The sequence below is a fragment of the Gossypium arboreum genome, chromosome 5, assembly GCF_025698485.1.
Source record: "Gossypium arboreum isolate Shixiya-1 chromosome 5, ASM2569848v2, whole genome shotgun sequence".
NCBI classification, from domain to species: Eukaryota; Viridiplantae; Streptophyta; class Magnoliopsida; order Malvales; family Malvaceae; genus Gossypium; species Gossypium arboreum.
In genome coordinates this window covers 16,097,171-16,119,884 of record NC_069074.1, presented here as the reverse complement: position 1 = coordinate 16,119,884, position 22,714 = coordinate 16,097,171, and the positions used below count along the sequence as shown (strand labels likewise).

Genomic DNA, 22,714 nt, shown 5'->3' with positions numbered 1-22,714 from the left:
GTTCTAAATAATTACTAGAAATATTTATGAGTCTAGCAATGTGTTTAATTAGGTTTAAATTAGGTGAATTAAGCTTAATTTAGAGTAATTAGTAAAAATGACTAAATTGAATAAAGGGCAAAGGTTCAATTATAGATCAATAGAAAATAAAAAGGACCAAACTAGCAATTTTACCAATTAGCATAGATGAGCCGGCATAAACTGTAAAAAAATCTAAGGCTTTTCTTAGATATTTGTTATTGATTGATTAAATTAAATTATAATATATTATTAGCAACTAAAACAAATAAAAGAAAGAAAATAAAGTAAAGAACAAAGAAAAGAAACAGAATAGGCAAACGAAAAGCAGGGGAAGGAAAGAAAGAAAGAAGAAATAAAAGAAAAAGGGAGAATTAGGGTTTGAAGGTTTGAAAATTTAATAGGTAAGTTAATTTAGCCCTTTTTACTTAATTTTAATGTTTTAAAAGCTTTAGAACAAAGTTTTGATGAAATTAAATTAATATTTTAAAAGTTATTAGAATTCTAAATATTGTTCATGTTGAATAAAAAAAAATGAAATAGGGTTTAATTGAATGAAATTCAAGTTAAAATAGATATAAGGATCGAATTGCAAAGTAAGCTATAAGTTTTGTGTTTTAGGGACTAAATTGAGAAAATTTCGGAATTAAGAAAATATGTTGAAAATTTAATAGTTAAATTTGAGTTTAAATGAAATTTGAATAGACATAAGGTGTGAATTGGTGTTATAAATTTGGTTATTAACATTTTACATCAAAACAGTTTTGGGAAGTAGCAATGGTGTGACTTTGAAAATTCACTAAAAATTGTATAAATTGAACTAGAGGATGAACAAAATATGTAATTAAATCTTATTGAGTCTAGTTTCTTATAGTATAAATAGTGTAAGCAATGAATTGATGAATCAAGAGATATTTGAAATTTTGTAAGACTGGTTCGGGGTGATTTCGAGATGCCCTGTTTTAACTTTGGAAAATCATTATAAATTGTACAAAAATTATTTTGGAGTGTAATTTATATGTGTGAACTCCTTAATGAATCTAGTTTCAAAATAAGTAAACAAGAACCTTATTAGAGTTCTGTACAATGAGATAATTTATTTTTAGTAGAGAGAGGTCAGAACTGTCAAATGAAATAACAGGGGAGTGTTTAATGAATAAACTGTACTAATTGGCTAGACCAAAAATTCTAAAAATCTTATGGTGAGAAGATATATGAGTCTAGTTTTAAGGAAAATTTATAGATATTAATTTGGAGTTTCGTAGCTCAAGATATAAATAATTTAGTAACAATGACTCAAGTAGACAGCTTAATGGTGAAATTATATATATACATCAAAAATGGTTAAATTTGCATGTTTAGGTTCATGGATTAAATTGAATTGTGTTATATTGATGATTATAAATTATTATTATTTTCGTAGTTAACAAAGAACCCAAGACATCAGCGCACAAAGGATAGGAGAAAGCTATCGAGGATTAAAACAAGAAATTCACGGTTTGTATTACTATAATTCAAATTACTTTTTATTAAATGCTATATATCAATTCTATATTTAATAAGTGAATTATAAGGTAAGTATTGATATTTGAGTTGAATGAGAATTGAATTGAATGGTGAATGTGTGTATAATTGAATTGTAAATTGATTTAAATGTGAAAATTTTAATTGAAAAGTAATCTTGGAATGGAAATGAAAGTGAATTAAGAATTGAAATACCTATTAACTAGTCGGGCTAAGTCGGATATAATTGGCATGCCATAGGATATGGAAATGTCACGGATTTGCCGGCTTTATCGATCGAGCACTTTATGTGTCGTATTTGAGCACCTCGTGTGTCGTATCGTGCACCTCGTGTGTCGTTTTAGGCACTTTATGTGTCGTATCTTGATCAGTACTATGTACCTTTTAGGCACAATGTGCCGTCTTGGTGTGTTTGGGTTGGAATCCGTGTATCCGTTAAAGTCCGAAATGTTAATAGGGTGAATAATTGAAATGAGAAGTTCAAATGAATTTGATCGACTGTACTAGTGAATATGAAAGAAATTAAAATTATGGACTGAAAATTTAGATTGGAAATGAAATGCATGGATTTAAAATGATTGTGGTGATTAAAACACAGTAAATGTGATTTGTAACTAAAATTGAATAATAGCTAAAGATTGTTTATTTATTGTTATTTAATGATAACTTAAAAAAATAAAAAAAGAATTGTTATTTGATCTTGAGTTCTTATTTTTTTAATTGCTATTGCAATTTGAATTATGGTAATACCATTGACTATGAAATACTCGTGTCACGGTTGTTTCAGTGTAATGCGGGTTAATAGAAGTCTAGTGTCCTGGTCCAGCATCCGAGTGATCCCGACTCCAGCAAATTTTGGGTGATGTTTTCTTTCTTAATTGAAAGTAGCATGTACTAGGTGATTTATAAGTTATATAGATATACTTGTAAAGTTAGTTATAAGAATGGTATACCATATTTTGTTATTAGTTTGATAAAATGGTAAATATTATATTATATAATTTGGTATAAGTTGGAATGAAAAAAAATGAATGAAGTTATTAGTTAATTTGGATTAATATTATGAATGTTTAGTTATTAAATGACTATGTTAATGAATTGGTTATGATTTAGATATATTTAGGTTTAAATTGTTTTTGATTGTGCCATTGGTTTTGGATTAGGTGGTTTTGGTTTGAATTTGCGGGGGTTTTATGTAAAATTAAGAAGAAATCTTTGTCGAAATTTTTGCAAAAAAAAATATATTTCCTGAATACTCGAACAAGTCCCGTTTCATTCCACTTTAATACTTGTGTTGGGCTTGAAAGTCCATTATAGGGACATAATTCTTCAATTATACTATGAATGTTATAATAATTGTAAAATATCCATAAGTTGTCCGATATATCCAGTAATGCCTCAGTAGCCATTAAATGACGGTTTGGGTTAGGGGGTGTTACAAAAACTACTATTAATAATACTACATAAACATGTACATATGTATTCAAGATATATACACATATAATAAAACATATACTAGTAATAATAATAATAATGATAATAATATAATAATAATAATAACATAATAATAACATAAAGTAATGAAAATAAACAAAAGGTACTAAAATCGAATTAAGAACAGAGTTCTGGGGTGGATTTAAAAGAGGAATAAAGAGAAGATGGTTTATTTGAATGCGCGCGCAACCTGGAGGGACCAAGGGCGCAATATCTCCAACTATTATAACACCACGCTTGGCCAAGGACTAAATTGAAAGGCGCAATAAAGTCCAGGGCCGAATTAAAGGTAAAAAAATTTGATTGTAAATACACGAAAAAGCGGAAGGGCTAAATGCGCAAATAGCCCTTCCGTTTTAAAAAACACGCGGGTCTAATTGGAGCGGGTCGGGTCGACCCGACCCGGGGCCAAAACGGCGTCGTTTTTGGTTAAAGGGGGGACCAAAACGATAAAAGATAAATTTTTTTAAAAAAATCATTTGAGAGGGGAGAAGAGAAAAAAAAAAGGGAAAGAAAGGGAAAGGAAGAAGGAATCCCGGCCAGGGGGGCACCGGTCCGGTCGCCGGAAGTTCAAAAGGTAATTTTTTTTTTTTTGAAAATTTTCTTTTTATGTTAATATGTTCTATATATATATATAGGTAAAAAAAGGGTCTGAAAACGAAATTAAAAATAGAAAAAAAATAAAAAATCACCTTAATGTTTGATGCCTGTGTTTTGATTACTAGATTAATGCTATTCTTGTGTTTTCCTTGCATATTTTTTTGAATCTGCTTGTATATTAGAATCCTTGGTATTGAGACAAAATTCCTTTTTTATTGATGAAAAATCCTCCCCCCCCCTTTTACAACTTCTCATTCGGGCTTTATAACCCTTTTACATTCATTTTTATATTATTTCTATTTTGTCTTCTTTATGGATTGCAGAGGATGGGCACGGACGGTGGAGTGTGTGATGGCTCAGCACGCGCGGGGCGTGGTGGCCGACATGGTGGAGCAATGTCAGGCGCACATGGGGCAACGGCGCCAGAAACCCTAGGGTTTTTGGCTTTCCAAAATTTTTTAGAGTCTTGGGCCTATCGGACTTCACTGTTTTGGGCTGGTGTTGGGTTTTAACTGTTTAGGTTAGTTTGGGTTTTGGTTGTAACTGGGTTTTGGGTATTTGTATTTGGGCCTGGGTAATTTAAATGGGTCATTTGGTTTTGATTGTAAACAGGCCAAAATTGGCCTACAACAGGTTGTATTTTATATTTTTTATTATATATTTAAACTTTAAATAAAATTATCGTCTAGGTTTGTGTTTTGTTCATTGGTGGATCAAATCAATAAACTATGAAGTTTAGTATTCATATAGACAAAAAAAAAAAAGAAGTTGCGAAAACATCAACAATAGTCTTTGTGAAATGTTCAATGAAGGAAGTGTCATGATGACGATTAGGTACAGTGCCGGAATTAAGGGGTTCACCTCCTTAAAATAGAAAAAAAATTCTATTTAGGTCTTTATAAAATTTTAAATTAGTAATGATAAATTTATATTTTAATCTCCTCAAAAAATAATAAAAAATTAATTTAATCTTTTAAAAATTATAAAGATATAAACAATTAAAATAATAAAAAGTTATTATAAAAATATATAATTTAATTCTTTCCAAAAATATTTTTTAGCTCATCCTTTGGTCGTATATGTGAAAATATATAATGCAAAGCTTGGAACAGAAGCATGAAAACTAAGCAACGATGACCATAAATTTTGTATAATCATTTTTACATGGCAACTAGTATTACTATTGTCAACCCTAGCTAGGATGGTTTTACTTTCGCCGTTAATTTTTATGGCGTTCAAATATTCTTGATTATCGGATTATCTACTTGAATATTTTAGAATTAAACGATTGAACCAAAAATATGTTTATATTTATAAATAAATAAAATTATTCGTTCAATATTTAAAACATTTTAAATATCTTAAATTAGTAAAAGTAAAATTATATTTTGTCTTCTTAAAAATAATAAAAATTTGATTTAATCTTTTAAAAACTATTAAAGTATAAACTATTAAAATGATAATTTTATTTTTACTATGGTAAAATTACAATTTAATTTTACCCTAAAAATATTTTCACTTATTTTTTATGACTTTGGTAATTTTATTTGTCCTAAATAAATAAGGATGAAATTAAATAAAATATAAATATCGAGTAGCAAATCTATTATATGTTTTATACATAAAATATCAATATAAAGTATTTCACATCATATTTTTAATCGAGTGACAATTTTGCTTCCTATTTGAATGACCGAAAAGGAATGGTCGTGTTTTTTGGCATAACATACTTGCTACAAGTTCTTCTTTATTGAATCCCGTCCAATATCCACACTTGCATTGGTATCAGAGCAAGGTTAACTTAAGACTAATAATTTTGATCTTCTCTAAAAAGGATAAATTAAAGAGAAGTGTTTTCAAGCTATGGCAAATAAAATATTGTTAAAACCTTCTACTTCTTCAACTTCCCTTTCAATGCCTAATATTCCCTTAAAGTCTCATTCTGCAAAAAAAAATATTTCTTCTTTGTATGAAATAGACTATCTTAAAGAGGAAGATAAAGTTCAACCAACAGATCTTCCTACAGTAAATCCTTACTCTGCTTATAGAAAATCTCCTTTTTCTCCTATCAGATCTATAAAGTCTTTAATTCATAACACCTCTAAGTGAGTAAAGGAGTATATCTAAGCTTCTCGATTTGATAGTTATCTTATTTCCGCCTATTTTTCTGAATAGTTTGTTACTCTTGAAATTCCATCAGAATTTCCTAGAGAATGGATGAAACCAGGGTACTCTCATTTCATTTTGGAGCAATCCGTCTTGCATTAAATTATCATGGAGCAGAAGGCAAGCTCATTGTAGTAAGAATTGTTTTGTTAGATTCCAGATATTCGGAATATCAACATGCTTGTATTTCTACATAGAAGCTACCTTAAACTCTGGCCTTGTTATGGTTACTCTTTTTCTAAATTTCCCCATAGCACTAGCAAACCCAAATCTGCTTGAAGCTCTTAAAGTTCAAATCCAGATTGTTGGAGTACCTCAAGTACCATCTGCAATTGTTGCCACCTTGCACTATATTGGACATGATTCAAGAAAGAACTTGTAGCAGGTTTGTTATGCCAAAAAACACGACCATTCCATTTCGGTCATTCAAACAAACACTGCCTTTTAACTACAAGTGCTTAATTTAATAAACTTCCACAATCCTCAACAATATTGACATCTTTGACCAGAGTTTTAACATTTCTGATGTGCAGGATCCATATATATATATGGCAAGTACAAAGCATACTCAATTTTAACTCATATTTGACTCATAAGCTCAACCTCATCTAGAAGGAAATTCAGCGAGAAAGCAAGAGAGTTTAGAAAACCGTAGATAAAACACACTGATATTTTATTAGATAGAAAATTTGATGACCCTACAAGATAAAAAACATCTCTTTTTATAGATGAAGGAGATGAGAAACAACCAAAATAGTTACAATGCAAATACTAATAAAGCAAAATAGCACACAATCATAAAAGCAAAAGCAAAAGTAAAAAAAACACAAGTAACAGTAAAGATTCTTAATAGTACATACTCGTGAAACATAAAGTAAGAGCAAAAGTAAAGATTCTTCAGAGTGCTTTAGCTGTTGGCACTGGAATGAGAAAATTGTGCACTGTCTAGAGAGCTTTCACTGTGATCATCTTTATACATATCTTCATCTTCGAACTTATCTTATTGTTCATCTTGAATCCTTATCTTGTTAAGATTGATTTGACTGCAATACCAATGATAGTCTTGAGGCTATTCTGATGGATCTGAAATATTCTCATAATATTCTTGGATAGCCTTCAAAATTTCTCTATGATAAAGTTTATGTTGAACTGACCAAGTATCCTATGGAACAGTGACATCTGAAGGAGGGCATATTTCAAATGGGATAATCTTTTTAAGTTAACAAATAAATTTATAAATTTTTCCATAATGAAGATCAGAATTTTTGATATCATCAGAAAAAACTTAATGTATTCAAGGACTAGGAAAAAATTTTAGCTGAGTTGATTTCCCACGTTCCATGAAATATTGGGGCTTGTAATCATTATAGGGACCGAAAAATGAAAAATATCTAAATTATAGTATAGGAATTATTATGGTACTTTTCCCCATTGCTTGCATCACATTAATTAAGGCGAAAGAAAGTCACGTGCACAAAGAACAGTAAAATCTCATCAAATGCTTCCACGTGGAAGAATCTCGGAAGGACTTGCACTGTATTATTGTAGGACCATTTGGTGAATTGCCAATTCATCATGCTCATCATGGGTTCTGCCTAGAAAAGATTTATTATAAATAAATATTTTATTAATGCGTTGTCCGCGCTCATTCCCTGTGCGTGAGGTAAAATAAAATAATACCCCCCAAAATAATTCTGGGTCCCACCAAGTTGGGTACGTGTATGGCTTGGATTTTATCAAGTCCCTTTCAAACCGGACCAACCTCGAAGAACCCGAGAAACTCATCAACGGCTAGTATCTCCTCAACGGCTACATCAAATAATTGGATCCAACGGTCAACATCGAATCGGCGGCTGCCGCCCAAACGTTTGTCTTCCGGGTATTGTCGGTAAATTAGGAGTAAATAGTAACATTTTAGTTATTAAAATAAAATAGCCGTTGGAGCTATATCGCTTCTATAAAAAAGAGGCAGAGTTTTAACGTTCATGAAAGTTTGCCACGGAAAAATTACTAACCAAAAAAAAAAAAGAAAAAAAAATTCAAAAACCTCCCCTTACATACAAAGGGATCTTTCAGATCCGTTTAGAATCTCTCATCAATATTTTCTCTGGATGAAGATATATTTTGTATGTATTACTTGATCAGCTTTAAAAAAAAAAAACTTGTTTCCTCCTTTTCTGCTCTTGGCATTTTCTTTGTAAACATATGCTTTTAAATACTTATTCCTTGAGAAAATCTGTAAAGCTCTGTGAAATATAGACTTTTAAAGGTTTTGGTTTTAGGCTTTTGATCATAATATTTCAAAGATCATCGCCTGTTTTTCTTTGTAAAATTTTTGCTAAAAAAAATTTGTTCCTCGTTTTCCGCATAGATACCTTTATTTTTTCAAGTTTCAGTGGAAACAAAGAGGTTTTAAAAGAGAAAAAGAAAACCCAATATTATGGAAGCAATTTTCATATCATCTTCAGGTGAGAAATCATTTTCTCCTTACAAGCAACTCAAGAATATTCCAAAGAGAAATGTCGGAGCTAACTTCGTTTCGAATCCAAATGAAAACTTAGCTCCAACAAACACCATCAATGGAGGAGGAGGAGGAGGAGGACGAGGCGTTTTGTTTGCTCCGCCACCGTCTCTCTCCTTTTCTTATCCTCCTTCAGGTTCTCTTCTCAATCCAATATTCTATCAGCAGATGCAGCAGCGGCAACCCCCTCTCCTTCCATTTCCATCCCCTAATAAACCTCCCCATAGCTCTCTTCCTTCTCGAACCCGAAGCCTCTCTTCCTCTCCTTCTAACAGGAAAAACCACAGACCCAGAGATCAATCCCTCACACCCAAGAGGTCGAAATCAAAACAACTCATCCCTGGGAAAATAGAGGATCATCCAAATAAAGATCATTTGAAGCCAACAGAAGCAACAAAAACACAGGCCATAAGTAATTCTCCCCTCACGGCATCGGTTAACCCGTTAGGACCAGACCCGAGTGATCTCCCTAAGGTTTTAAAGCCATCGTACATAGCAACAGGTAGCGTCGCCAAAGATTTGGAGAAGTTTTCAGGTTCCGTCTTTACACTCTCTCCACCGCCTAGCAGCTTGCCTTTGCCCAAGTTCTCGCTTAGACCGAAGCTCGGATGCAACGCTGAAGCCGCTGAGTTCGATGTGGGAGCCACTGACAATCTCCGACGGCTCCTACGTCTCCATTGAGTAAACGAAAGCTTGTGTCGGTTTTAGTTCGTGGTGCAGTTTGAACTTTGAAGGGTCCTTCGCTTAAAGGGCCTTGTTAAATTTAAGGGTATGCTTTCCTCAATCGACTAGCAGTTTTCTATTTTCCGTCTTCTCGTTTCTCTACTTGGTACTATTATTATTTCATGGGAAATATTGTGATCACCTCCTGTTTTTTTTTTTTTTTCCTGAAATGAGGTGCACGAAAGGAAAAAAAGAAGAAGAAGAAGGGTCTTCGTCTTAGATTGTTGATGATTTTTCTTCTTTTTATATCAATGGTTGTGTGTAATATATATGTGTTTGTAATTTAGATCCGCATATTGTGATCACCACCTTGTTTTTGGAATGGGGTGAGCATAATTATACTGGCGGATGATTGTATGGTTGATTTCTAGTAGAAAATTGCCAAAATTATTGTTGTTGTTATTATTATGAAAATCAATACTCCTAGTACTAGTATAAATTCTTACATACCTGTAGGCTAGTATTTTGTAACGAGAATTTTGTTTTTTAAAATTAAAAAACGATTAATTAGAATTGAGGCCTGATTTACGTAAAGGATCCCAGTTGGTGACAATATCAATTAGCTGGACGGCATGAACAATGAGTAATAATTTTCAAACCATATAATTCCGGTAATAAAGGTGGAATAAATCTGTAGAAAATTTTAATAAAGGTAGAATAATAAATCTGTAGATTTTAATGACCAAGCAATCCAGTTTAACATGATGTTTGTTGAAGTAGGAGCTTATAAATTGGAAAGGGTAATGGTAAAAATGATGGAATAGCAAGAGGGGCTGGCCAAGTCGCATCCGTTGACTGCTCAGATCCGATTTTTCAGCTGGTCTGATATTGGAGTCGTTAGCACCTTTTTCTCTTGTGAACTGCTTTGGCAATGGCTTCCAAGAGAAGGGTTCCTTCTGCTTGCCACGTGGTCTGATATTGCTAGAAATTAAGGCTTATGCCTAAAAGAGAGTGCTGGTGCGGAGTTCAAGCCATTTGGAGTTCAATGAAAGCGTGGTTAGTGGGCTTCAGCCCGTTTCTGCGGGTCTAGCAATGGGATAATGGATAATGGATAATGGCATATTTAGGTAAAAACTATATTTTAAAGTAAAAATAAAAATAAAAAATCATCATTCCGGGAGATAACTCTTTACTTAACGCAAATTTCAGTTACCATGCAGTGGTAAACCCTATAGTCAACCAACAAAGAACTATCCAATTTGATGATAGCCATGACAACTATTCTCGGTTCCTTACTTATGGAGGTGGCTTTTACTTTCTTTTCTGTTCAAGTTATTTCACAGATTCGCCCCAACATTTTTCTGAAATTGATCGTCTTTTATGATAATAAAAAAACAAGCGTTTTCGTTTTTGCAGTGGGATCTAGCAACAGCAAACCTTGCCCTGCCATTGCTAAAGCCCCTGCATTGACAAGAACTGCCAAGTAGTTATAAAACAGTAGGTTGGTGTGTCCTTGTTCTGATGATATCCAACTACATTCTTTAATTAGGAAGATCCCAACTCTGGTTTCAAATAGTAAAAAAAAAAAGCCATGTCAATTAATGATGGTTTGACAGTTTTCCGAATTCGGGTTTGAAAAGGAGGCACTCAGCTTTCTGGAGGGCAGAATCAGAGTTCATAGTTCAGCAGGCAGTAGATGGTGTCAAATCAAATAATAATTATTGTGCTACATCGAGACGTTGAAACCATCATTGTTTTGAAGAATGGTCAAGTTGTTGAAAGTGGAAGCCTCATGAATTTGATATCTAAGAAGGAGAATATGCCGCTCTTGTGAGATTTCAAATATCAGAAAACATTGCAAATTCAAGCTCTATGTGTCGTTTATATGCTTCTTGAAGTTCTAGCCTTTGACAAACTCCCAGAAGTCAATATTTTGGGCAGGATTCAAGGTCAATTACAATGAAAGAATGGTCTCAGAAAACCTTTGGTGCTAGTCCATCAATATGGGAGCTGCTAAAACTAAATGTGCCAGAATGGCCCTATGCACTGGCTTAGCTCTATCGGTGTAATTTCATGAGGCATGGGAGCTCCACTCTTTGCCTATGGAATCACGCATGTCTTGACTGCATTGTGCTCACTACTCACTCTCCTGATGATTCCCAAATTATGAAATTAGAGGTTGAAAGGGCCGCTTTTATATTTGATGGTCTGCCTATTCTTACCATTCCAATATTTCTGCTGCAACACTTCATACACCATGGGAGAGCACTTTTTACATTCCTCCCATTTTAGTTCTCCTATTCAGAATATGTTCCTTCAAGTGCAGCTACCCTTCCTAATCCTATTAAGGTTCAAAAAAGCTGCTGATGCAACTATAAATGCTTTGGCTGATCGGTTGTCCACAATTCTGCAGCATGTAGCAGCTACAATGATAGCATTTGTAATTGCATTCACTTTAAGCTGCCACATGGGCCTCATTTCCCAGGCTTGGCTCCAAAAATGTAAAATTGTTGCATGTTCTCTCTAAAAATTGTGAGGTTATAAATTAACACAAAATTATATTTTGGTCCCAAAAAAAATAAAAAAGACTTTGCCCCTGCGCTCCCAGGTGCTTCCACAACCAAGTTAAAAAGCAGCTTAATTGCAATTAAGCTGTTTCAATAGTATGCCTATGAACGGCACAGTAGTCATCCTTGTATTTCATTTTTCATCTCAAGATTGGAGCAACAATTTCAATTATGCGTATGAAGCATTCGTCAACGGTCGTACTGTTGCAGAATCCGGTGTTGAAGACCGGATCTCATTTTTGGGTGAGTATGGGTTGATGGTAATGATATTAAAGTCACTAAAAATGGAGATCATTAGGGTCGAAAACGAGTTCAGCATTGTGCTTGACCACAATATACAAAAACATCAAGTGTGGGAAAGGAGGAAGCATCAGAAATAGTGATACTGAAAGCAGCCAAGGGCAAGGCTCATCCATTCATCCGCAAAATGCCACAAGGAAACTACAAACCACCTTATTACTATCTGTTTTAAACAACGAAAATCTCGAAATTTCCACCAACTCCATTTCTTCTTGATAATGCCACTAACCAAAGGTTCTTGATCTAGCTTGTTTCAAGTTTATAATCTTTTTATTTTATTTTAAGTAAATTATTTATATTTTTTAAATTTAACAGAAATATCTTTTAAAATAATAATATGAAAGAGGTAAATATATAAACAAATTTGAGTAAAATTTAGAAATTATATGCCCTCCAGATCCATCAACACATCCACTCTGAAGTGATGATTCTCTGCTGTTTCATTAATGATATCTTAAATGCCCCTAAACTGACACCCCTAGAAAGCAAACTAGCTGGAATTAAAATTTGAATGAAAAATATTTTAAAAAATTAAGAAAATTGAAGATGAAGTTAAGAAAAAGGCTACTACTAAAAGAGAAGAAAAGAAAAGTAGGGCAGTAAAGATTTTCCCCCCATAACAATGATCCAATATTGGGTGCAGAAATTTAAAAATTGAAACAGGCTTTGCTTCGCTTTATTCAAAATTTAATAACTGTTTGGATATAATTAATGTTACGTCATTTCCTATTACTATTTTTATATTGAGATTATCAATCATTGGCGAGAACAGATTGCAAAAAGTAAAAAAGAAATGGTATTTTTTAAAAATGGAAAAAGGATAATAATACGTGGAAGATGATGAGAGGCTTAGGTGGCGAGGTCAGCTTAGCATTCAGTTCAAACTTAAACCGCATTTGCTTCCCCTTCTCCATCTCCTCTCATTTTGCCATTTTTCCCTTTTCTTTCTCCATTTCCTCTGTCATTCACTTGCTTCAACTTTCCAATCTATCTCTTTCCTTATGATTTGATTCGTGGACATAAGCGATGAAGCCTGTAGATCTCACTCTTCGTTCCATAGCTACCACCACCACCACCACTGCGTGAACCCCCATCTGAGCCCAGAACCTTTGAAGAAGGATTTCAATATTCCCTACCCTTTAATTCTCACGGCGGACGAAAATGAGCGCCTCGAGATTCATAAAGTGCGTCACCGTCGGCGATGGAGCCGTCGGAAAGACCTGCTTGCTGATTTCCTACACCAGCAACACTTTCCCTACGGTCAGCTTTCTCCCTTTTTTTTTTCGGATCTTTGATGGATAATGATCGCATGATTCATCAGGCATTTCCTTTTTTATGATTTTTCTTTTTGGTTCTCAGATAGATAAAGAAAATAAGATTTAAAAAAAAAAAACCCTGAATAAATAACGTTTCATTTGTTGCATAAATGAAAGAAGAATTATAAAAAATGGTTGTCTTTCATAAATGCTGCTATAATTGGGCTTAATGTCGTACATTGTAGACAGATCAGCTATAACCAGATCTTTTCATAGTTAATTGAAACCAAAGTTGCGGGCGATTGCGCTATGTCAGGGTCAGATCATCTTTTAATACCCATTTTCTTATTCATAACTGTTTGCTTTAACAATTGCTTTGTTAACAGGACTATGTCCCGACTGTTTTCGACAATTTCAGTGCAAATGTCGTCGTCGATGGCAGCACTGTCAACTTAGGTTTATGGGACACTGCTGGTAATTTGGAAATGGCTTCTGAAATTCCCTTTTTCATATATTATTAGTAAATCCTTGTTATTTTTAGATTTTGGTCTGAAATTAATTGCCTTTGGAACAACAGGTCAGGAGGATTACAATAGACTACGACCACTGAGCTATCGTGGGGCTGATGTGTTTATTCTTGCATTTTCTCTCATCAGCAAGGCCAGTTATGAAAACGTTGCCAAGAAGGTTTAACCATTGAATAATTTTGTCTCTTGAGATAATAACTTTGTTGCTGATCACGTGTTTTCTTGCTTCCCATTTCAGTGGATTCCTGAACTAAAGCATTATGCCCCTGGTGTTCCGATAGTTCTTGTTGGAACTAAGCTTGGTATCATTGTTTCTCCCCCAGATAATTGTCTTTGTAAATTGTTATTGGGTTGATTCTACTAGTGGCCGAAAATCTTTTCAAATAGAAGAGGAGTGTCCTTTTTATGCTAACGGTTTTGAAATTCTTGCCATTTCATGATTTTTTCTTATGTTTTCAACTCTTTAATGCTGCAGATCTCCGAGATGATCAACAATTCTTAACAGACCATCCTAACGCAGTGCCCATTTCTACAGCTCAGGTACATATTTATAGATACATTAAATTTTTTTTTTCTTTCAAGGATAATAACATGTTCCACTTAATTTTTAAAAGTATTTGTCTTGGATAACTTATTTTTTTCCTCAAGGGAGAGGAATTAAAGAAACAGATTGCGGCTCCTGCATACATTGAGTGTAGCTCAAAAACACAGCAGGTTCAATATTTTCTACGTCGTCTTCATTATCTTTGAATTGAAAATTTATGTTTAATTCTAATGGAATCTTGTGCAACGTGCAGAATGTGAAGGCAGTGTTTGATGCAGCCATTAAGGTAGTGCTGCAGCCTCCGAATAAAAATAAGAAGAAAAAGTCAGGTGGTTGCTCAATATTATGATCAGATGAAGATTCTTCAAGTCTGAAAAAGATGGAACCAACTGCCAGCTTCTCGCTGCTCGTATCTCTATATCAATTTTACTCTCTTATTTTTTTTCTAGTTCAAGGAAAACAGCAAGCCATCATGTTTAGCATCAAGTCTTAACCTGACTTTCTATGGACTTTCTGTGAAAGCATCAGGTGATTTTGTTTCGTGTTTTTACTTAGATGACAAGTATTCCTTGTTAACATGCTCGCTTCTTCTGCTTTTCATGTTTAAACTTCACTCATGTTTTAACCAGATGTGAGGAAGATCCTAGTAGCAATAACTGGTTTCTTGCATTCTTTCTTTTTTTCTTTTTCTTTTTCTTTTTTTAATTTAAAGCATTTTTATTTAATTATATGCTCTATTGATGCTTCCAGTCATAGATTTAAGTGTTATGTGATTTTTAATATGTACAAATACCAAATCGAGCAAATCCTATCACAATTAGCCTTGTATCTTCTAATATCCACCCGTCACGAAAACACCCCCCTAACGATTTGATTTAATGTGATAGAATAAAAATAACTTTTTTGAACGGCTGTCATCCTTTGCTTCCTGTAAATTATGGATCATCTTAGTCTGATCAAATTTATTGGTTGCTGGGAAGGAATTAAGCTAACATCTACTCTTTATTAATTTTTTAATTCAAAATTTTAAATTGCAAAAACTAACTTGTTAGAGAATTCATATTTTAACATCCCTAAAGCCAGAAGGTGAAAAATAAACCATATTGTTCTTTAAACAGCCTCTAGAAAGGGAAAAACTATTTGCTTTCAACTTTTTTCAAACTTAAATACTAAATATAAAATAAAACCTTGCTCGACGCCTTCCTTTTTTTAGATTTAGAGAAGGAAACAAGTAACAGAACTCGAGAATAAAGACCATTTCATTAGGCGTTTAGTTCGATAGTAAAATCAAAATACTCTCCAACTTCAACCATCAACTATGCAAAACTAAACAACATGGTTGCCGCTCCTCACAACGATAATTCTTTACATTCCCAAAAATTTACTTACAATTTAATGGATTCAAATTTGGCACCCATTACACCTCCTCTTTGTTTCTGGAATTGAATGTAACGCAAGGTACTGGCAAGGAAAGCATCTGAGGTTGCAGAATCACTCTGCATCTCTGTATTGATTAATTCTATCAGGTGTTGGATCGCAGCAGCGGTGATTTGTTTATTTCCTTTTTCAAAGTAATAGAGGTACCTGAACCAAGTTCCACCAAAATACATGTTTATATTGTAAAGATTAAGCTATTTGGTATCAGAAAGGTTCGATCTTGTACAGCTCTAAGCACTGACTTGTTCAATATCTCAACAAAGAGCGTGAGTGGCCCACTGCTATCTCGTGCAATACTAGCCATCTGTTGAGCAGCATTTGCGATCCTCAATGCTCGCTTTAGGCACAGCAGGACCCTGCAACCTCCCTTAAAGTTTTTAGTTCTAACTATTGAAAGGAATTTATTGTTTATTAAAAAGGATAATAAATAAACCTGAAGGGTTAGTGTGGACATGCTGAAAGAATAATGTTTTCAAGCTAAATCAGGGTAAGTTTTCAGGTCAAACCTCTCCCCATCCCTAATGCCGTCCTGACCATCAACCCAAAAAAGATGTGAACATGCGTAAACGGCTCTGCACTGATCGGGCTTCTTCAATAGTCGAGCTGAATACTGACCAAAGTAGCACATAATTAAATTTGGTATAAACAGATCAATAAAGCACAATGATCGGAGAAGAGGTAAGCATTATTACTCCTGTGGTCTTGTGTGTCAAAGTATCTCGGTTCTCGACATTAAATACATTCATCCTCTGTAGAGCCCCAATTATCAGATGAATTGCAGTCACTTGGGCTTTGGAGTTCTAAGAGCAACAAACACTCGACAGAAATTAGAAGACAAGAATGTGAATAATTTCATGGCTCTTTTATTGAAACATTAGCTGATGAGACTGAAATTACCGCAATTTCTTCTTCGTACAATACAAACACTTGAGTGAAAAATTCATAAGCAACATACTCAAGATCACAGCCATTAGCTGCCTGAGAGATACCAGGAAAAAGACAGGACAAAATAGAGGTTAGAAGGTTCAAACTAAAGTTTAAGGTTTTCATACAAAACTAAAGATTCTGCAATACTGTTCATGATGCATGAATTGCCATTATCATAATGATAGAATACCATCAAATTTAAGCCATTATGAGGGGAGATTAGAAATGACAACACCCTAAAACAAGACCCTAAAACAAGAAATATCAACCATGACCCTAAACCTTGTCACATGTAAAGCTGATTCTTCTTGTATGCACCAGCTTACATCAGATATTTCGTACTCCTTACAAGCAGGCATTGTAAATCTCTGTGTGTCATTGCCCCAATACCAATTAGAAAAAAAGGCATGTTGTTGCTCTTAAAATGTAATCAAAATTTATTATTATACAAAGGAATTCTTGAGATTCAATTAATTATTTAATGAATGATTTTTTTGCTATAGTTGTATAATCAAGACCCAAGATTATATCTTCATTAAAAGAATAAAAAAAAAAAGGAACGAAGATTACCTTAGCACATTGTAGGTACAACCTTAAAGCAAGTTCAGGTGATGGAACAGCTGAAAGTGCTTCAATCATCTGAAGGAAGAGTTCTTAGAGTGATTTTTTGCAGGATAATATAGGTGTTTTTTTTTTTTTGTGGGGAGAGGGGGGAGAATATGACCACAGCATAAACAATGATAAATCCCTAAACTGCAAAGAAACCTGACTCAAGAGCTGAAAAATTTTCTTTGGTGTTGCTGGCACTTCTTCTCCCACTATGTCTCCCTCCTGACCTTGCATTTGCCTAACCAACTGCACACAAGCACCACAATATGTCTGAATTATGTTCACTACCAATATTATCAAGTGTTATATATATATATAATTTTTTCCTTCCCTTTTGGCCTTCAGTTTCAATAAAACCTGAACTACTACATATATAAATCACACCAGATCTTTAGTTGTGGAAAGGGGGTGGGGGAATGAGAGGGAAGGATCTAAGAACAAATACAATGATTATGCTCCAAAAACCAACTGCCTGCATGTATAGTCTTTTAGAATTTTATCAATAAGCATTTAATACTTCCTCGTTGTAGATAGAAATAAGATGAGACATAGGAACATAACAATATGGAAAAGGAAGAAACCTACCCGAAGTGCAGAAAAAACAAGTGAAGGAACTGTAAAGGGTAGGCGTTTTGGTCCCCCAGCCATGGTATGCTTCCAAACAATACATATAATCTGAAAGGAAGTCAATTATAATAATCATTCAGGGGATAAAGGTTTTGAATTGGTTATAAACAAGGTAAATGAAAACACTGTAATTAAACATAACATTATCCTAACTATGGTACAGCGGTGATGTTCTATGGGAAATGAACAGGCATTAAACCTAACTCAAAGAAGATGGTGAAGTTCCCATTTTTCTATCCCTCAAGAATATCCACTTACATATTGTTCTGAAAAATGTCACAGAAATTAGCATAAAAAGAAATATTAGAAAAGCATACCTTCAACATTTCCTCCGGTTCATTATTATATAGCATGTGAATTAGCTTAGCAACAGAATTTTGCTCATCTTTGAAATCCTCTTCATCAAGCTATGGCAGATACGTAACACATGAAGAGAATAAGAAAGAAGAACCATAAGTTGATAACTTATTCACATTCTCAAAAAACATGACACACAGATAAGCAAGAGAGGAAAGAAATAATTGAATATGGATCTGGAAACAGAGTAATAGAATTCTCAAAAAACATGACACACAAATAAGCAAGAGAGGAAAGAAATAATTGAATATGGATCTGGAAACAGAGTAATAGAAACTTATTCACATTCTCAAAAAACATGACACACAAATAAGCAAGAGAGGAAAGAAATAATTGAATATGGATCTGGAAACAGAGTAATAGAAACTTATTCACATTCTCAAAAACATGACACACAAAATAAGCAAGAGAGGAAAGAAATAATTGAATATGGATCTGGAAACAGAGTAATAGAAGTTATATAATTCAAATATTTCAATCTTAATAGAATATCAGGAAATTTATAGTTTCAGTATGCACCTCATCCGTAGCACCATCCAGGTCCTTAATGAGTCCCTTTATTAATTCAAACAACACCTCAACCTACAAAAAGCAATGTTACTTTCTTCAAGAAAAGAACTTGATACAAGGAGAGAAACAGAGAAGAATAAAGAGGCATGCCTTGTCCGCAGTTGATATGCATGTATTATTCTTCATAATGCTTTCAATGATAACCATTGCCATGACTTTATTTGTTCCATTATCAAGATGGTCCATTACTCGTGGATAATTAGAAAGTGTCAAGGCTGTTACTGTATCATTGTATTTCTCCAATGGAGCACTCAAAAGAGCAACCAATTGTTTTGTTGCCCATCTATCTTCAAGTTTTGGTATGCTCGACAGCTTCTTAACACAGGCTCCCTGTAACAAATGACCGACAATAAACAATGACCAATATTACTCTGACATGTTCATTGTTCCCAAATGCTGAAAAATAGCATGGCTGAAGTACAGCACTAAAGGAGAAAATTTTTAAACAGATCCCCAGATGAAACATACCAGTACTTGATCCACATAATCAAGCCGATCAGGATGAACACGAAGAGTAAAGGTAAGAAGAGAGACGTACAAAGTTATAGCTCCAACAGCAGGCATGTCTACCTGCATTTCTATGACCTGCCATTGAATCATACCCAATCAGCTAGCAGAAAATGACTCACTATTCCACATTAAATGCATTAAAATAAAGGAATGTGTTTACTGGTAGGCAAATGAAAAAGGGGCAAGATAGGAGTCAACATCCGCAGTTAAGTTCAGGGGGCCACCATCTGACTTCATTATGTCAAAGCATTTACATTCTTTAACAGAATCATTCCTTTATAACATTGGAATAAGTTTCAAGGTACTATGCAACTTCAGGGTGAGAATAATAGTTGTTTTACCTTCTCAATTGCATTGCTCAATTTAGTGAAGGCTTCAACTTGTAGAAATTCAGTTAATACCTGATGTAGAAAAGGTCTGTCAGCAACTTGCAAATGCAGGAAGAGTAAAAGTTGTTATACCGATAACTTACATCAGCACTTGAAGCAGCATACTTTGACAGTCTGTCCATTAGTCGAGACAAAACTGTCTTGATGTCAACTGTTGGCTGTGATATAAAAGAAGAAAAATGTATTCATCAAGCTTAGTGCCTCATAATAAAAAAGACTATAAAACAAAATGAAAGCCAAAATGGTTCTAATGAACAAGATCCTCCCATACAGGAGGAGGTCACACACTAAGAGACCCAGTCCCTACCAGGCTACTCTACAATGAATGCTCACTTTATAGGCCATGGGGAAAGTTTAGGTACATAGGTCTTGTTAGAAAAACAATAGTGGGAACTCCTATGGAAACAATCAGGTTATCCAGCACATAAGATAAATTGTGTTGAGAGATGTTAGGATAGGTGGCCTAGTGGGAAGGGCAAGGCACAAGTTAAAATAAGATCATTTCCATTACCCACCTGGACCTGGGGGAAAGCTGCCAATAACATCTCAAGAGTCTGCAAGTGATACTCATCAGGGAACACCTGAATTATGCAATCCATCAAATAATATTGGGAAAGATCATCTTTGCAATTTACAACCTGCAAAATAACCAGATAAAATCCTTTAATGCTACGGACCTCTCAATTTTATATTAAAGAGAGAAAAAAAACAGAGGAAAAAGAAGTAAAATTACCTGCTCTAAGACTCTTGGAAGAACTGTTTCTTTGTAAATCTCAAGGTCCACCCCTTCTATCTGACTGAGAACATGGAGATTTTTTCCTACCTAATGAGAAAGTTCAATACAGAAGCATGAATTCCCCTCGAATGTGCATCAAGCACACTGATGCAGAGTTTAGCCAATTGAAAATTTTAGATTATTGATATTACAAGTTCTTGAAGTGCGCTCCTTTCTTTTTCCGCTTCTCTCTAACTCTACCAGGTCCCTGCAGACCAGAAATTGGAATTGAAGTCTTCAACTCAGGATGACCAAAGAGTATGAATGAATCACAAGCACCATGACACCTGCATGGCCAAAATTTATGCTCTCATGATATATTTTCACTTCTAGGCATGCATGTACTTTGGTGCATTGCATATTTGAAAAAAGCTTGATAACAGACATTCAACAAACCTCGAGCTGCATTCGCACCCAAAGTTTATTCATCTCGGTGAAATTTTCCAGTATAAATTCCACAGCATCCATCACAGTTTCAGCATCTCTGCAGGAAGACATAATCATGTCCTGGCAAGTGGTTAATTGTCTTTGAAGCAAATACAGCACTACCATAGAGATACAACATATATTCCTTGGCCCAAAAGACAGCCAAAACAAAACAGGTTTCTAAGTGTTAACAGAGTTCAAACAATGGAATAGTGCAAAAGCTACATTTAACTAGTTCATTGTCTTCAAAGTTTTGAATAGAGAAATATGAATTTCAGCCATCTAATGTAAAAAAGCAGCCAAAATACTGAAAGGAGAAAATAATGAACAAGGACCACAATATCTTGGGAAGTGGTTCAACAACATTGAAATATCAATTCCCATCAGCAAAGACAAAGACAATGAATCAGTCATCTTATGAAATGAAACTCATTTCGAGAGGAAGGAAAAGAAAAGCTAATCAAGAGATCTCACCCCTCATAATCAGAACCAATATCTAGTAACTTGTCTCGACTGATTTGAGCAAGGTAACTCCTTAAAAAAGTCCACGTATGGGATGTTGAACTCCATGACACATTTCCACAAGATCTTGAAGAAGTTCCTTGGCAGGAGCCTCCTTAGATTTGATATAGACAGATCCTACCGTGCATAGGAGATACCTGATAGATTTCCAAAATGACAATGGAGGTCTAACATCTGAGAATAGCCATATTCATAAGACAATTTAACTATTTGGAGCTTAATTATATGAACCAGAATGTCAAAGTTTCTTCCATATAAGAACTAGAGTCCAATTTTAGTGTAAGGGTACTACAGTTACGGGAAAAAATTGTAGCTACAAAGAATGGAAATGCATGCCTTGAAATGCCAAAAATTTGGAAATGATATATATATTATACGAATAATCACTTACAATCTAGGCAAAATATTGCCAGCATGTTGAACTAGCTCATACAGATCAACCACAGAGACACCGTGTTTGCTTTCATCTTTGAAGAACATCTCCAATATCCTCAATTCATCAAAAGCTCGCATATCTGGAATCCCAATAGCAAATACATAAAATTACATAAACAGACTGAAAATTCAAACACACTCAACTGCATCAATCAAAAGAAAAAAAAAGAAAGGAAAAAGTAGAATTACAAAGTTCGTAATATTTTTGAGGAGAGAGTTTGGAGGTCCGGAGCTCTGATAACATCTGAGCCGAGTACTTGAGAGCATCTCTAAGATTATTGGAATCCTGAAATAAGATAGATCCAAGTTAGTACCAATGGAAGAGGATTGGAGATCATGATGAGCTCAAATTCAAGTTGAGACAGTGAAATTTAGGAGATACCAAAGCTCGATGCAAGTAAAAAGCGTTGTGCTGAATACCAGCGATCCCTTCCGCCAGCCATTTCTCTTCGTCCTCTGCTCCGATTAACAACATTCTATCCCCCTGACTCTCTCTTCCTCCTCCGGTATAGTTGCTCGAGACCTTCAACGCGAGCGTGACCAACGTCCGCTCGGTCTTCTTACTTGAGCGAAAAAGAGAAGAAAAAACCAAGGGTTGATTCCTTTCAGACTAAGTTAATTACTTCCCCGAGTGACCGGTTGAAGATTCAAGGCACTGAGGGGGAAATAACCGATTGGAGCCCAGTTGAGTTAAGCCCTAGACCAATAACAATGGGCTTTTCGGAAAGACATCTGGCTGTTGATACGTCTTTGTTAGCGGGACTATGTTAAAATTTTCAATTATTTTGTAAACTGTTTCAAGATCGTATTAGAAAAATGAGTACTTCAATTTGATAATTTCCTTTTAAAAAAATCAACATATTTTATTAATCACTAATCAAGAAACATAATATGGTTGAACATCTCAAATCTTAATGTAATCAAAATACAGAACATTTTAGCAAACTTAC

The 22,714-nt window shown here is 34.3% G+C and overlaps 3 protein-coding genes and 1 long non-coding RNA gene across 4 annotated transcripts; 3 read left to right on the top strand and 1 right to left on the bottom strand.

The window, feature by feature from the left end:
• The first annotated feature begins 3,517 nt into the window (after positions 1–3,517).
• On the top strand, positions 3,518–4,322 carry LOC128293011 (uncharacterized). The gene is made up of 2 exons (XR_008283025.1): positions 3,518–3,613; positions 3,960–4,322. It is a non-coding gene; the product is annotated as an uncharacterized LOC128293011 (long non-coding RNA).
• A 3,446-nt stretch (positions 4,323–7,768) lies between these two features.
• Positions 7,769–9,460, top strand: LOC108484447 (uncharacterized). Its single transcript, XM_053027440.1, has 2 exons — positions 7,769–9,092; positions 9,221–9,460. Exon 1 carries the CDS (start codon positions 8,243–8,245, stop codon positions 9,002–9,004), a length of 762 nt encoding a protein of 253 aa, XP_052883400.1. The 5' UTR covers positions 7,769–8,242; the 3' UTR covers positions 9,005–9,092; positions 9,221–9,460.
• A 3,209-nt stretch (positions 9,461–12,669) lies between these two features.
• LOC108486283 (rac-like GTP-binding protein RAC1) lies at positions 12,670–14,849 on the top strand. Its single transcript, XM_017790255.2, has 7 exons — positions 12,670–13,113; positions 13,496–13,583; positions 13,687–13,796; positions 13,875–13,938; positions 14,112–14,176; positions 14,285–14,350; positions 14,434–14,849. Exons 1-7 carry the CDS (start codon positions 13,015–13,017, stop codon positions 14,527–14,529), a joined length of 588 nt encoding a protein of 195 aa, XP_017645744.2. The 5' UTR covers positions 12,670–13,014; the 3' UTR covers positions 14,530–14,849.
• Positions 14,850–15,412: 563 nt separating this feature from the next.
• On the bottom strand, positions 15,413–22,511 carry LOC108486284 (vacuolar protein sorting-associated protein 35B-like). The gene is given in 24 exon segments (XM_053027888.1): positions 15,413–15,764; positions 15,860–15,973; positions 16,124–16,227; positions 16,310–16,417; positions 16,515–16,595; positions 17,115–17,183; positions 17,310–17,399; positions 17,739–17,828; positions 18,098–18,187; positions 18,657–18,719; positions 18,798–19,037; positions 19,176–19,292; positions 19,559–19,618; positions 19,690–19,764; positions 20,122–20,244; positions 20,340–20,429; positions 20,534–20,565; positions 20,568–20,589; positions 20,778–20,865; positions 21,282–21,351; positions 21,354–21,466; positions 21,721–21,844; positions 21,954–22,050; positions 22,147–22,511. Coding segments are annotated over 24 exon segments (2,352 nt in total). The 5' UTR covers positions 22,240–22,511; the 3' UTR covers positions 15,413–15,565.
• Between the last annotated feature and the right edge of the window lie 203 nt (positions 22,512–22,714).